At 40.1% G+C, this 17283-nt stretch overlaps 1 protein-coding gene across 10 annotated transcripts in view; it reads right to left on the bottom strand.

Annotated features, from left to right (window-relative positions):
• The window catches only part of ARHGAP24 (Rho GTPase activating protein 24), a 337318-nt gene that overhangs the window by 22587 nt on the left and 297448 nt on the right, over positions 1–17283 (bottom strand). For all 10 annotated transcript variants that reach the window (XM_073340570.1, XM_073340577.1, XM_073340568.1 and 7 more), the window contains one exon: positions 15874–16081. In XM_073340570.1, the coding sequence (XP_073196671.1) occupies positions 15874–16081 (208 nt within the window). The remainder of the gene's footprint in view (positions 1–15873; positions 16082–17283) is intronic.

Below are 17283 nucleotides of genomic sequence, written 5' to 3'. Positions count from 1 at the left end.
CATATTTGTTCTCAAGGTGAAAGCATTACAGAAAAAAACATATTTAAAACAATAAAAGAGCCTAAGTGGCATGATGATAAGCACGTAGATCATCCCAACTCCATCTACGGCTATGATAGGAGTCAATCCTTCAAACCCCACAGAGGGGTTTTTCTGTGGTTTAAAGTTCATAACAGCCTTAGTTCAGAACTCGCACACCCATGAACAGTTCAATCTTTCCTTTATACAGTTTGGGCCTTGGATCTTGGCCTCACATAACTGGTGATCAGCAGACAAAGGCCCACTCCTCAGACCGTAACTTCAAAAGGCTGAGTTTTTGCATAACCAGAGATAGGGAGTTAGCATTGGCCTCCCCCTCGATATTTCCCAGGAAATTCATTTCACACATATTGTCCCAAAAGACCATTCTTGTCTGCCACATTGTTTAATATAGTCTTTTGATCATCCAGGCCCATAATAATACATAACGTTTGCATTTAATACAATGGAATTCAAAGGTACTTAAACTTAACACAACAAAGTTTTTCAAGGATATTGAAGAAATTGCCATATCTGTCACAGAAGCACTTACACTTTGCTAGAGGTATTTAAACCAGTGACTTTGGAAGGTCCTCTGTTAAGCTAGCAACAGCTTTTACTTAGCTATATCTTAAGAAGAACACTTGCAACAACCCTAGGTTCACTGAGATTACGCGTGTGTATAAGAGATATAACATGGGGGGGGGCATTCAGCTGTCTCCACATTTGTGAGGCCCAGGCTTCATGTACCTACACAACCAAACCTCTACCAAAGGAGCCAAATGAGCACAAAGGCTGTAGAGGTGGTGGTGGTGACAGGGGTGATATATTTTATATAAAATATATTTTATATTAGAGCAGTTTGATGAACTTAATGTTCCTTTTGTGGGAAATTTTGACATTTTAAAATTAATTTCCATTCAGAATTAGAACCAGAAGTCGAAATACTGAAATTTTTCACAAAATGAAAAATTGAAAAAATGTCCGAACTGGAAATGTCAAAATGGAAAACTGACTTTTTTGATAAAAATGAAATTATTCAACATCTCAAAATGATTTTTTTGTTTCATATTGAATTTTAGAGACTAAAATATTCATTTCACAACACTGATTCCAAACACATGTTTTAATTTCAGTTTACCTGTGTGGAAAATCAAAACTGTTAGAATCAAAATTTTCCAACTGAAAAATCTTGATGTCAACAAAACCACATTTTCCAACAGGAAAAATTTTCAGTCAAAAAATTTCAACCAGCTCGAGCCAAAACTCTGAATCAGTACTCCTTTGGGCTTCTGAGGCAGGGTCAGATTCAAATCCCTGAACCTGTCCCCACTATGGTTTTAGTTCTTGTTTGGATCCAATGCCAGGAAGATTATTTTCTTTCATTTCTTCATTTGGATGTGTCTGAAACACATGAGAACAGTTTTACACATGAGATTTCGGTCCAGGATGGTGGATCTCACAGATATTGACAAGCTTCTGCCATACTAGTCCAAAATATTGTGTTACTTGTGTACTATCATATGAATATATGTTCATTCACTATTTTTGATTTGGACTCTTACTCAGATTCCGAAACCTCTGCCTATGTGCAGTACAGATCAGATATGAAGAGCAGCTACTCCTCACATCTCTGTTTGCCAGTACAGACAGTACAATTCAGGTGCCCTTGCTTCATACCCTGAAGCTCCAGACTCAGAGCAGTGCAGTTTATCCTCTCTTTTTAAAATGCATGCAATAGTACACTCAAGGAGTTCTCACTGGTTGGCCTCACAATAGAGGTAAAAAGGTAAGCCTTAGCGAGGAAATTAAGGAAGTTTTACAAGCTAGCTTGCATGCAAGGTACACAAGAAGCAAATTGGTAGGAGATGATTTCTGTTTGCCTATTGCACCAAGCTAAGGAGGAACAGGGAAAGCTAATTAAGGAGCAGAGCTCTGTTGACAGCCCTATTATTGGAGCTGTCAGTTGTCTGGTGAAAGGGAGCAGGCACCCTGAACTGATTGCATAAGTATCCCCTCACTGGATTGAGCCTCAAGACCAAAAGTTGTCATCTTGTGATCTCTCCTAAATACCTTTTATTGAACAAGGACACCCCACAGTTGTGGCTTGGGAATTTAAACAGTCTGAAAGAGCCTATATGGCATCCAAAATTGACAAACCTTCCAGAAATAAAATAAGATCTAAAACAAACAAACAACAAAAGAATTAGCAAGAGCTGGCAGTTTTCACCAGGTGAGAAGGTTAAACAATGCACTGCCCAGCTTTCGCTTCCTGCCAGTGCCAGTACGGTGGAAAAAGCTTGCAGTATTTTATAAAGATTTGTACAGTTCTTGATATGAAGCAAAATACTTGAAGGCAAAGTATCTGGAAAGAAAGACAGACAGAAGGAATAAAAAAAAAAAGAAAGAAAAAAAAAAGGCTACCTGTGTCCAGAGTCGCCCACATGGAGAGGTTTGTAATACACTGATATCAGTGAGCCAATGTATGTGATAAAATAAGGCTTGTATTTCCAAGGTAAACTACAAAAGGCTATTTAAACACGTTAGTTTGGTTTTATCTCATTTCATTTTACTAAAACTCCAGTATACTACTTGCTTATTGCTACTAGATATAGATCTCTAAGAATGCAATTTCTGGATTGGGGTTTGGACCCTACATTTGAACCATGCAGTTTATGCCTAATTCTAGGCTGAGGTAATGCATATATCAATTTGGTTCTCGTGTACCAGGAGCATGGCATGTGCCAACTACTGTTGCATGATCAGTGTACCATCACTAGATGGTGCAATTGCTAAGAAAGATTATCCTACGTTTTGAAAATGTACAAATGCAAAGGATTTCTTTCAGCTGTGCTGGAACAATGCCTGAATGCTATATTGAAAGCCTCAGTGTATCCATAACTATAACACTTATCAAGTTACCATGTATAGTTTAATAACTATATATTTGTGAGACTGTTTAAAACAAACTCTTTTCTTATATTCAGCAACAACACTAAACTTTCTATTTTTTGAGGCAAAATACTAATGGATCTGAAAAATAAGTAGAATAATGGGATTAAAAGTAAGAGTATTGTATAATCTAAGAGTATTTACATCTTGCAATCTAGTACTAAATTTTCTTCCTTTTATTTTAAAAGTAGAGATGCACTTGGACTGCAAAATTAGGATGCAGATTTTAAACCCTGCACAGTTTGGGGTGTTCCAATCCAAGATTGTGGCTCTACTGATTTCAGAGTCAGAAGACAACTGTGTACATGAGGCACAATTTTCCAAGCAGTCCCACATTTCGGGAGTGTTCAACTCTGCTTCTTAGTTTTCTTGCGGTGTAGTTCCCACACCATTGAGATCTGCATTCCATTTAGCCAATTATCTTTATACAGCTATGTGGTTGCTCATAATGCCCACATCACCTTAGTATGAGAGGATCTAACAATCATCAATAAACTTTATCTTTACAACAGCCCTATGAAGTGGGGAAGGGCTATCCCCATTTTTCAGAGGGGGAACTGAGGCACACGATTAAGTGACTTGCCTAAGTTCACACAGGAAGTCTGTAGCTGAGCTAGGAACAGATCTCTTGCTGAAGAAGTCCTCTAATTCAATCACAAGTTATTGGTCCTGATACAAGCGTTATGGCCTGTTATGCAGGAAATCAAACCAGATCATCATAATGTTCCCTTCCGGCATTAAAACCTATGCATGCATGAACTCAGACGAGTGCCCTAACCATCAGACTATAGAGTATTCTGGGATGGGTGGGCGTGTCTCAGACTTTCCTGTTGAAACTGTTCCACTTTGCATAAATAATTAGATATTTATTAGAGCAGGGACTGGAACCCAGGTGACCCACCTGCTCCCAAGTGGGTTCCCTAAGTACCAAACCGTAGCGTCGCTCTCTCTCTGGATCAGTGACTATTCAAGTCTTATATACAAAGTAGGACAGCTTTGACAGGAGAGATGGGGAACTGATCCCTGAGCTGGTGGCTCACATAAGCCACTGACACCTGTACACTCTGGGGAGAAGTGCAGTAACACAGCCAGTATAAATCCCCTATAGCCACAGTATATTGAGAGCTAGCTGGTTGGGCTGACTAGCACACAATTTAATTTTACAGTACAAGTTCTGTGGAATTTCTAATTTCTTTGCCTCTCCGAGTAATCACTGTTTCCCCAGAACATATACCTATATGCCCACTAGTGGACACACAAGTACGCACGTTAACACGTATATTAATTGCCAAAAGTTTGCTTCCACCCATCTCAATATAAAGGCATTATTTGTGCAAACACAACAAATCCCTTCCTTGCAATTAGACTGTACAGATTTAATGTTCTTTTTATCCGATGTCTGTGTCATTAGCATCCCTGATGGTGGTGCTGTTTTGACAGCACTTTTCTTTGTGTTATCACAGACATTGTGGAAGTGGTTGTCAGACCAATTACACAGCCTGGGGATTCTCACCCTTTCCTCCATAAACAATAATTTATTGAAGCACAGCAAGTCACCATAAATGCATGCATAACCCTCACACTCGCAGACAAACACATGGTGCCTTTATGGAGCTTGAGTCAGCACTTCAGAAAGCAAAGTCAACCAGCTGCTAACGAACTTCCAGTGGGGAAAAATAACGGTGCAAGGTCACATCAGAGAAAAATAAGTATTATGTCCAGGGGCTCTATGGACACGGATAATAGTGCGTAAAATTACAAATAGTAAGGAGCTGTGAATTATGGGTCTGGAATTCCACAGAGAGGCTCTAGTAGTATCATAAACCATGAGAGCAGAGCTCAAGTGCTTTGCATAGTCATCAGAACCCCGAGGTGGAATTACTGTCCCACAACTTAAAACGTTGCTGTTTTAAATGATTATAGACAGAGTCCTGATTCTGTCTCTGCAACCCCCCCTGCCCCCGCATCAATATGCCCCCTGACTCATTTAGTAAGTTCTCCTTCTCCCCCTCTCAATGGCTCACCTACTGCTTCCATATCAAGCTGCTTTCAGCAGTGGGGGAGTGGCTTCTTTTAGGACGCCAAGCACTATCCATTCACAGAAGGCCCAAGCAAGCCATCTCGCAGAACACAGCAACCACCAACACACCCTAAATGGCTGGAGGGTGCATTAATAAGGAGCAACTAGAGGCTCTGCCTTCCACATAATGTCTGACATAGGAAACGAAGGGCTACTAGACCCTACTGGACGAGTGAGATGATAAGACCCAAGAATAATTTACTACTAAAACACTGTGGAATGAGAAGAACTGTTGAGTGGAAACTTTGTTGGAGTGCTGTAATTATACACAACTCAGTTCAAAAAGAATTACCCCAACATTAAAGTTGAGAAACCAAGTACTCAAAAGTCAGGGAGCCAAATTTTGCTCTTAGCTATGCCACTGTTAATACACAGCAAGACCACTTACTTCACTGATGGATTTGGGCCAAGAAATACGAAGTTAATATTGAATGCTCAACCATAATTCTGTTTCCTCGTCCACATGTCTTGGAGCATGGTCTCTCTCTCTCTAGCTTTACTGTATGGTATAATGTTTGCCAAATAATACAGCATATAATCTAAATAGCAGCCTGATTCTTACCTGTACCCTTACAGACGTACCTCTAGAGCCAAATCCTTCAACTTTATTTTTGTGCCTGAACAACCTGATCCTCTGCCCTCCTACCCATCTGTTCCTAACCCTTCCCATCCCCCAATGACTCTGACTGCATTTTCAATAAAAGCCACTCTCAATTCTCACTTTTTATTAAGTGGGGGGAAAATAAACTCTGAGTCTGTTCCCTTGTTCTAGTAATTACTAGTGTGAGAAGCCTCATTCACGTCAAAGGCAATATTCATAGTAGCAAGCCTGGTGCCCACGAGTAAAGATTTGCAGGATCAGCTACTGAATTATGAGCCCATACATTTATGATGATAGCAGACAAATTTGAAGAGGCCAAAAACTGTTGCCCAAACAGCAGCCAGGGTCATAGCAATTTAAAATTGAAAAATAAGGAGAGAGAGAGGAAATATATGGGCGGAGGTAAAAACACAATGTAAAGAAGGAAAGTAAAAGAGAGATAAGCTTTCAGAGACATGAAGAGGTAAGTAAGTTTGTGGTGCGTGCATACAGGCAGATTCTCATAATTAGCAAAGTAAAATAACTTCATCAGACTATTGGAGTTTGAGTTAGACTGACTGGTTTTTATAGGAATTTTGCAGGGCTCGTAAAAATATATAAAATCCAAGCAAGTAAAATAATAATTGTTATTATTTGTTAGTCTGGAAGGTCACAAATCTTACAAATCCTGAGCAGTGATGTCTTTAAAATGAACATTTCTGAAAGCTTTGATGTGACAACAGAAGTTATCCTTTTTTTGTAAAACTGCATTCATGGACATCTGAGAAGTCATTTATCATCTAAATGTGAAATACACAATTCCCATGTTCTTCAAAGATCACAGTTTCACAGTAACAAGTATCAAATCCCCATTTGTAAAAGTTAAGGAGCAATTATGTTTCATAATCCACTTGATTCAGGAACTCAGCTGAAGAGACTTTAAACATTCTTTTGCTGTCCGACAATTAAAACATACACTCCTCCAGCTAGACACCAATTAGCCTGATTTACTGATCCGAGCATTTGAGTTAGAAACTGGCCTCCTAATGAGTAGTTAATTGCCAAATCATGTCTATACACCAAGCTCTATTTAGATGCTATTCCCACTAGCCAGTTACAAAGGACTGGTTTTAGAGGGGACAGGAAAGTGACAGGAACTAGATAATCCACCACTGGAGTTTCATTTGTAAAGATCAGTGAATAAAGTTTGGAACCTTGCACACTATGCTATGATTTTTCAGAAATCTAAGGCCTTCACTGTTTTGCAGAAAGCTGTTTAGCATCTCCTGAGTGAAATCTTAAACTACCACAGCCCAGGCAAGAGGAGGTTTGCTAAGGGACACTGGCTTTTTAACCAAACCAAACAAAAAAATAAACTTAGTCAACAGCAAGCAGAACAAAGCTGAAAAGAGCTAAGATGAAGGAACTGCAGGAGGAAGGTGATTTCCACTGCAAATTTATTTTAGGTACCTGGGATCTAACATCACCCACCCTAACACAAACATACACACATACTATCCCCACTCTCTCTTTTATTTTTACTTTCATTATGGGAGAAAGAGAGCCTTGAATCAATGGGCAAAGTCATAGACTTTTCTCCTGTTTTATTAAAGGTGCAGCCAACTGCAGGAGTCTTCAAAGTTCTATGCAAAGTCATTAGAAAGGTAAAGCAGCACCTTTCATGGAATATCCTGCTTTTTTAGATGAAGAAAATCTCTTACAAGTGGTTACAGTTGAAGTTTTGGTGGGGGGGGAGGGGAGAGAAAATCAAACAAAACCCCTCTTCCTCAGTTAGTTCCAAATCAACATCAGGCTGGGGTTGTGGTGCAGACAGTGGTGGTGGGGGTAGAGGTGGTGTCACTTCTGGCTTTCATCGGCAGCACCGCAGCCTCCCCCCTTACCACTCTCGAAGACCTTCAGTCATGGTGGTTTTTGCACCAACAAGGGGCTGAAGGTGGCTCTCTCTGAAGCCCTTAAAATATAATTTTGAGAGTCAATCAGAAACAGTTACTCCTAACTGCTAAGAACCTCTCTGTCTTCTCTAGGGGCCAGTCCCTTAGCTCAGCAGTTCTGTCTGCAAGGGTTTATGGGAAGGCATTTTAGTTCAGTTCATGTAGATCCCTGTCCCATTAGGTGTTATTCAAAATCCAGAAACTCACAGTAAGACCTCAGTAAATTATGGGCTTGACCATGCCTCACTACGCACAGGTGTGGCAGAGGGCACAAGCAGTCTTTCCCTATCCCTGCCCTAACTTTCATGTTAGCCAGTGGCCCAGAATAATTTCAGTCCTGCACTGGGACTGACAACATACCCTTATGTGGTTCCCCCTGCTGCACCCTCAGAAGAGCTGGGAAGAAGCAGGGAGACATATACAGCACACTGTAAAGGGGTATTGCAGATGCCATCCCAGAATGTGCTGCTACATTGCTTTTGGAAGTGTCATGCCTAACTCTTTGCTGCTGGCGCACAGCCCATCTCTCCCCACTTCCATGCCCCTGGGTGGGCAGTGGCTTAAAGCCCCGCTCTAGCTCTAAAAACAATCCAGGTGACTAGAAGCTGGTTTTTTTAATTTCCTGAAAATGGAGGGGTGATTTCTCTCTATTTTGTTTCAAGTCAGACAAATAGCCTGAATTCTGTCCCCAGATACATACACGAAACTCCCACCATCTTCAGCTTCATGCACACGCACACACGCAGTCTAACCTTTAGGAGCCAGAGAACTTCCCTTACTTGATAACATTGCTAACAAGGTCAAATTTTGAGTGAGAAGTAATTTATGATGTCCTTGTAACATGCTCTTGCTAAAAAAGCGAGGCTATAGGAACCACTATCAGACAGTCCAGTTCTCTATACACTAAGAATTCAACATAATATGCTTATGACCTTGATAATCTGATATGTTTTTTGTCCAGGTGGCTCCCAAAGTGCTTTTGCTTTGACAGTTCCAGTGATTAAATGCACATAAACATTCCTCATATCCAATTCCACATTTTGGATTATTTGAACAACACAATTCAACCTTCAGAGATTGCTAGCTATCACATACAGCCACTTACGGGTTATTTCCTCAGCTGATAGCAACACTGAATAGAACAGTATGAAATACTTTAACTCTTAATATATTGTGTTCTTCTCTAGAAGAAGCCACAGCTATAAAAGAAATCTATTAGGATTTTTGTTTTTTGGAGACATTTGTTGAACAGTAATATATGCTGCTCCCTCAGCATGTATCCATATGTACACACACACACACACACAAGCTACCTACTTTTAAGCTCCTCTAAAGATCTTGCACATTGATGGAAATAGCTATGAAAGTCTTCCTGCATTAATATTTATGTCTGTTTCAGTATCATTTCAAATATTTCCCTTCCTGTGAGATGTTGACTTTCATATCATCACCTAATAATCATGATGAACAGTATATGGAAAGAAATAATATAAAAAGAGAAATCCAATTTTGCTTCCTTCCAGAAAAAAGTTACGAACTGAAGAAAATCTCACGTTATTTTTTTTAATCAGAGGAAGCGTCTCCAGGCCAATTTTTACAAAATAAATAGCTGATCTTGATAGATTTTGTGCACATAATTATAAATATATTTATACAAGCATCAAGGTGTATTGGTTTAAATCAAAGCAATTTAAATGACCAATTTTAATAATGATTTAAATCAGCAAGCTGGAAACATTGATTTTAATCATGTTTTGCATTTATGCTTTTTATTTTGCTAAAGAAAGGTTGAGTCTCACTAGTTGGTAATCATTAAAACATGTTGAGTTGCAACTAAATATAGCCTTTGCACTGAATTTGGTGGGGTTTTTCGTTTGTTTGTTTTTGCTAAATAGATCAATACACTATACCTATACACATATATTTAAACAATAATATAGCTTAATTTACATTTATTCAGATTCTTAATTTTTAATATTTTATTATGTTAGAAAATGGTGAATTATGCATTTCTTATTTAGTAGATTATTTTTTTACTTGTGATTTGTGTCATGCTCTATTTGGACAGAAATTCAAATTCAATTAAAAAAGCATAAAACCAGCATTTTTAAAATTCAATTAAATATAACTACTTTAAATGTCCTGGATATATAAGAAAAAGTTTATCAAAACCTGTTTTGCATTTAAAATTAATAGATTTATTAAACAAAGGAAGTATGATCTATAGTTAGCCAACTGAACTGATTGTTTTTTGGAGTACTTGTGGCGCCTTAGAGACGAACAAATTTTTTTGAGCATAAGCTTTCATGAGCTACAGCTCACTTCATCGGCGCTGTAGCTCACGAAAGCTTATGCTCAAATAAACTGGTTAGTCTCTAAGGTGCCACAAGTCCTCCTTTTCTTTTTGCGAATACAGAATAACACGGCTGCTACTCTGAAACCTGATTCTTTTTTGTCACCATGCCCTTCAAGATTTTAAAACTAGTAAATGTCATCCTCTCTCACCAGTTTTTTAATCATAGATTGGAGGAGAAAAACTAACTTTCCTAATTTTCCAATTTCCATTGGCTTCTTAAATTTGAATGAACTTGTTATTGAATTGAAATGAAGAAAAGATTCTCTATGCATGTGCAGAAAAATCTTCTGCAGTCAGAAGCTGGTTCAGCACATCAGCAAACTCTGGTTCCAGATGCTTAGCCAGTAACTTCCACCAGTTCAATGGTTTGACTTTCTTTAAAACTTGACAGCAAACATGTGCTGCTTAATATTATTCTTGCATTTAATTTATATGACTTTAATAGATTATAAATAGTTTAGGCCTTATGTTGTTAATTTCAAATTTAATTTTAAATAGGGTTATTTTAAAAAAAAACAGTAGTTAATTTAAATTAAAATATGATTTTAATAAAAACAATCAGATTTAAACAATTTTTTAAAATCATCCATTTTTACCTCCCCTGACAAGCCTGGACTGAGGGACAGTAAATTTAAAGTACTTTCAACACAACAGAATGAAGCAAAATCCAAGTGATAAGCAAAATTCACTGTCTGAAAGAGAGAGTTTTTAAATAAAAGTCTAATGGAACTGTACGGAAAGTATGAGGGATATTTGAAAGTGTGTGTGTGTGTGTACACATAGAGACAGAGAGAGAAATAGGGATAATACTGTCCACATAAGGCTGCTCTGAAGTTTAATTCATTAATGTCTTTAAGGTACTTTGAGACTCTCTGAATGGTACTAATGATGTGCTAAATATTTTTATAACTAACTCTACCAACTGAGTACCAAACTGCTACCTAAGCTGAAAGTTACAGTGCTTCAAATATGTAGCTCACATTGATTTCAAGTTAGGCTTTTTATCATTTCATTTACACTGAACCATGTACTTTCTTCTGCAGTTTACCTGATGGTCTTCCCTGCTAAATCAAGGTAACAGGATGTGCACAGGAAAAAGAAAATTGCAGGGGGGAGGGGCAAGAGCTACAGGACCTTGGACAGCAAATGTCTTAAAGGATCCTTATCAGAAAAAAAATACCCATTTCTTTAAATATCCAACTTGCTCATGCTTGTAAGATATCCAAAGAGAGATTGCAACATTTTAAAACACAGTGATGCTATTTTAAAGCAGAGATTACTAATATGGTAACTATAAAATCTTGCCTTCTCCCTCCCATCCCCAAATTCTAAGGATGGTCTACTAAAATAACCAAAGAAGCTTCATGTAAGCATTAGAGCAGGGGTTGGCAACCTGCGGCATGCATGCCAAAGGCAGCACACAAGGCAATTTTTACTGGCACACTCTGCCAGCCGGGGTCCTGGCCACCGCCCCCACTCAGCGGGCTGCTGGCCTGGGTGAACGGAACGCCAGGCTGGCACCAGGCTGAGCGGGGCCAGTGGCCGGAACCCCAGATTGGCGGTGGGCCGCTCAGCTCGCCACCAATGTATTAAATTTCTCCCCATAGGAATGTGCTACTTGCAGAGCACCAGGACTGGCAGCCGTAAGTAGTACACCATATGCAGCACATTCCTACGGGGAGAAATTTAATACACTACACCTGTGTAGGGAAGGCTGTGCCTCCCCAAACAGCCCACCCCCTATCCACCCCCTCCCACTTCCCGCCCCCCCGACTGCCCCCCTTATAAACCCTGACCCATCAACCCCCCCTACCCCTTATCCCCTGACCGCCCCGTCCTGGGACCGCCCGCCCCCTAACTGCCCTCCTCAGAACCCCCCACCCATCCAACCCCCGCTGCCCCTTGTCTCCTGACCACCCCCTCCTGGGACCTCCCACCCCTATCTGCCCCCCCGGGACCCTACCCCCCATCCAAGCCCCCCTGCTTCCTGTCCTCTGACTGCCCCGACCCCTATCCACACCCCCAACCCCTGACACGCCCCCCGGGACTCCCATGCCTATCCAACCCCCCCATTTCCCGTCCCTGTTCCCCATCCCCTTACCATGCCGCTCAGAGCACCAGGAGTGGCAGCCGTAAGTAGTACACTGTAAGTAGCACATTCCTATGGGGAGCAATTTAATACACTACACCTGCCCTGCTCAGCCTGCTGACAGTCTAGAGTTTTCAAAATATGTTCTCGCACCCCTTATCAAAAATTACACTACAATTAGCTTAAAAACCTGAAAACTTTAAAAACTTTGTATATTACAGTAATCATTAAAAATGTATAATGTTAATAAATACATAGTTTTGATGAAACAAAGTAGTTATACTTATGTGCCTGTGCTTAATTTGTGTTTTCGATGATTTACCTTCTAAAATAATCTCGCATGTCTTGCACCCCCAGAAAGGGCATCTTGCACCCCCAGGGGGTGCGTGGACCCCAGGTTAAGAACCACTGCACTAAACTGATAAGATCTGCATTTTAATTTAACTTTAAATGAAGCTTCTTAAACGTTTTAAAAACCTTGTTTACTTTACATACAACAACAGTTTAGTTACATAATACAGATTTATAGAGAGAGACCTTCTCAAAATGTTAAAACGTATTACTGGCACGCAAAACCTTCAATTAGAGTGAATGAATGAAGACTCGGCTCACCACTCCTGAAGGGTTGCCGACCCCTGCATTAGAGGAACAGTCTGCCAAGTGGTGGTTTTTTAAATGTAAGCATTTAAAATATAAATATTTCACTGCCCTCTCCTTTTATTACAAAAAATGGAATTGGACTCTTTGTTTAAAGTGTATTTATATTCAGAAAAATGTCGAAGTGAAAATGGCATCTTTTTATGCAAAACATCAGCTCCTTGTGTTTCCAAGTCACAACTCCACTGACCAAAAGTAGTTCTTCCTACAATTAGAGATGCAGAACCAATACTGCTATGGAATAGTGACCTGGACTTTGTTCTGTTTCATGCACCATCAACAAAACTGTCAACCAACTCAACTGCAAAAACCTTTATTGCTGGAGATGTCTGAGAAGGAAAGAACACAGCTTGATATTTAGATCCCAGGATGGTTCTGCAATGCTGGACTTCAGATCAGTCATTAGTCATTTGCGTACTAAATACACTGAATTCAGAAGTCCACGAGAGAATAAATATGGAACCCCCCCAGAATTTCATTTTTACAGTCAATTTTCAGACAATCATTTTCCCCATGTCCCTCTTGTAGTACCGGCTCAACCAGACTAGTGGAACATGCAGTTGCCTAGAACAAAAATGTTACCTAGAGAAATAGACACAGAGTCGTGCAGGGGAAAAGGGGTATGTCCACAGCATGGTCTTCCCTTCTCCACAGCACAGGGTAATCCTGAATGCCTGCACAAGGGCAGGAGGGAGATAGGAACAGCAGGTCCCAGCCAAAATCAGAGTCCCATTATGCTAAGCACTGTCCAAACACACAGTGAGAGGCAGTCCCTGCCCTGAACAACTCTTAGTCTAACTAGAAAAGATAAAGGGTGGGAGGGAAAACAGAGAGGTGGAGAAACGTCTTACTCAAAATCACACAGTGGCACAGTCAGGAATAGAACTCAAATCTCTCAGCTCCTAGACCAGCACTGTATTCCCAAGCCCACCACACTGCCTCCCAAAGCATGGGGAAACCAACAAGCCAACAAAAACACAGACGTTTGTTTTCATACAAACATCTGAGGTAGGAGTTAACTATAAATACACAAGCCTCTGAAGAAAAACTGCAGTGCCAGAGAATTCTAGGTGACTAATGCCAATGTTTCTAACTGCTTCCATCGCGGTTACACGCCTGCTTCACAGCAGCACCACATGAAGCCTCTTCTCCATTTCATTCTCTGAAGCTGAAACAGCAAGCTTGTTCCTGCGGCTCAGTAGTGTGATACAGGTGTTGTGAGAGAAACCAGAGAGAAATATTCACGCTGCTCAGCTCACAATTCATTTGTTTGATAATAGATGAGCTCTGCACACCACTTGAAAGAAGCACCTCTGTCCAGAATGTTAGACACAGCATCTTCGTGGGTTATTTTAAAAATATAATGTTCTTGTCAATCATTTGGCCTGGGGGCACTGAAAAGTCTCATTCCGGCTCATTTACACCCCAATGTCAGTTCATCTGCATCTCTGGCCAGAGACATCATTACTAACGTTTAGCTTAAAGGATAAAACAAAGACGAAATGCATTCAACGAAAGCTTGGCTACAATAGATTTCTCATTGCTTTTTGAAAATATGCCTTTCCCCATAGTATAGCTCTGCAATATCTTTCTAGTTAAACTAAAAAATGGTGTGCTTTTACATTCTGATGCAAAAATTCATCCCTCTAACAGCGTCACTTGCTAGAGTTCTAACCCCATCAAGCCCTTCTCCAGCCAACCTTGCCTCCGGTCCACTTTTCATTTAAAAAGTAATAAAGCTGACATGGAAGCAATAGCTTTTGTTCTTTCTGTGCACTGCCACTTTCATGATCTGCTTGGAAAATGCAGAATTGTGGGGGAAATGGCATCACAGTGTTTGACACTTACAGTGTTGCTCCAATTCCATATCAAATGTGTTTATTTTTGGAGAGGACAAAAATGTTGTCTCATGATCAGACCCACAAACTCCAGCTTAGATCTGACTCATTTTGGCTCAGGCACCACTAACAGTCAAAGATCCTATAGAACAAATGCAACCCCTCCCCCCGCCCCGCTCAAGTTAGGCCCTCCATCACACCTATGCAACCCTCTCCTGTTCTAAGGAGTTGGTAGAGGTACCACCAAGGATATAATTTGAAGACCATGGAGGTTCAACAGTCAGCCTATAATTGAAATTTAGTTAATTATCTTGGCACACGAATCTAGGTCACTCACCCAGAGTTACGGTAGCTCAGTGGTGCTGGTGTAATCCATGTTATATCTCCTCTTCTACCATATCTATTACTACTAGCACCCATCTAGTTCCTGAGGTAGAGGTCTCATGCTTTTAGCACTGAAGATCTCTGATTCAATCCCTGCTGATGGCTCAAGTTGGGGTTTATTATACTTGCAGTAGTAAAAAATAGCATTTATTTTTGTCACTAAAGGCGAGAGATCTGACTGTGATTGGCTCCCTCTGCTACATGATGCCATTTTTACATAGTCCTTTTCAGAGCAGAACTCCCTTTAAACCAAGCCTTGCACACAGAGATGGCTGAAGATGCCAATGAAAGGTGAAGACCATCGACAGCTGAGAAAATGGCACTGGCTCATTTCTGGGTCCAGAAAGTTCCTATTTTATGATTCGGTTTTGGATAATCAGCTGAATATTTAGATGCTATTCTGACCTGAACCCTCAATACTATTTGAAGTTTGACCCTCACAAGGGACTATAATTAAATTACTTTTATTTAAAAAAAACCCCAAAATAAACCTCACACCAACCTTAATTTAGACTCCTCCTTCCATCTACTTCATCAGGTAACAGAACATACTGAGGCTGGTGATAAGAGAACACGTTCCTTGATGCAACAGAATAAGAAAACCCACCACCAAACCATTCCTAGGGATGATAAGGTCAAAGTGGTCTATACATTTTTGATTAAGCTGAATTGCTTATGATACACTTTCTAACTGGCATCAATATTAAAAAAAAAATACCATTACAAAAAAAAATTTCTCAAAAAAAAAAAACAACCAAAAAAACAACCATTGAGATCAGAACCTACAGTGAGAAATGAAGCAAATGCTAGCCTGTTAATGGGAAATGTGGAAAAGCCTGCAAAAGTTACACAGGTTCAAACCATGCTAGCTCAGGAAGGATTCAGTGCCATTTATCTCACAGTACACTAGATCACTCAAACTCTAGTCTAGACCTCTTAAAGTAGGGGGGGATTCTGTGCATTTTACCTGTCAAACGATGGCTTCTCTCCACAGTCAAATGCATCTTGTAACTCTTTGACAAGGTTAGCCTGGCCCGGAAGTCGAAAGAGCCCTTCCTCCTTCAGCCCCCGCAGTCGGATAAAATCCACACACTGCTCCACCAACATGGGAGCCAGACGGTGCCCATATCTCTTCTCGTACCGGACTGTGTCTTCCAGCTTCTGTCCAAAGATACCTATGCATAATAATAATAATATAATAATAATATAATAATACTCTTATTACACTCAGGGTAAAACTTTCAAAAGGCGCATAAGTGATCTAGGAGCTTAATTCCCATGGACTTTCAGTGAGAATGGAAAATGGGACTTTGACAGCTTTTTTGAAAATTTTACCCCCAGGGCCAGATTTTCATAGATGTAAAGCAGCTGCAGCTCCTACTGACCTCAGCTGGAGTTGTTGGTGTTCAGCTCCTCTGATTTAGACCATAAGTAAAGTACACCCACCCCTCACTCCTATAATTTACTACAAGTTGCACAATTACTTTCTTTTAGAATAACAACAAAACATGTATGTGAGAAAGAGCAGGTGGTGGCATAATATGCCAGACTGACAGCCTTGAAGACTAATGCTTGTATTGATCCACATGGCAGGAAAGCTATGAACAGCAACAGTGCAAGGTTGCTCATGAAATGCACTTCAAACCTGATCTGGAGAAGTAACTACCTCTTCCCTGCTATTAATGGCATCTCCAACTCCCTTCAAACCTTGGGCCCTTCTGCCAAAGAATGTCATTTGTGATGGTTGTTTTGTGATAGAATCATAGAATAGAATATCAGGGGTTGGAAGGGACCTCAGGAGGTCATCTAGTCCAACCCCATGCTCAAAGCAAGACCAATCCCCAACTAAATCATCCCAGCCAGGGCTTTGTCAAGCCTGACCTTAAAAATATTTAAGGAAGGAGATTCCACCACCTCCCTAGGTAACGCATTCCAGTGTTTCACCACCCTCCTAGTGAAAAAGTTTTTCCTAATATCCAACCTAAACCTCCCCCACTGCAACTTGAGACCATTACTCTACCACTGAGAACAGTCTAGATCCATCCTCTTTGGAACCTCTTTGATGTGAGCATCTGTTTCCTAGCAAGAGGGCTAAAGGGCACCAACACATTTCATATACAGAGGGACACTAAACAACTTTCAGACAGGAGTTGAATTCCAAATAATGACCTACAGTTGAGAGACTTTCCTTTCATATTACATAAGCCATATAATGAGAAAAATCCAATAGGTCAGATTCTTCCCTTTGATAAGCATGCACAGCTCCAGTGACTTTAAATTTTTTTTAAATAAAGATTCAAATTAGCAAGTGTTTGAGTCCACTTTCCTTCTTAAACTAAATCTAATCTTTAAAGTTTGTTTTGTTTTTGTTTTTTAA

The sequence above is a fragment of the Lepidochelys kempii genome, chromosome 4, assembly GCF_965140265.1.
Source record: "Lepidochelys kempii isolate rLepKem1 chromosome 4, rLepKem1.hap2, whole genome shotgun sequence".
NCBI classification, from domain to species: Eukaryota; Metazoa; Chordata; order Testudines; family Cheloniidae; genus Lepidochelys; species Lepidochelys kempii.
The sequence above is the reverse complement of the archived record's forward strand: the minus strand, read 5'-3'. Positions and strand labels throughout refer to the sequence as shown.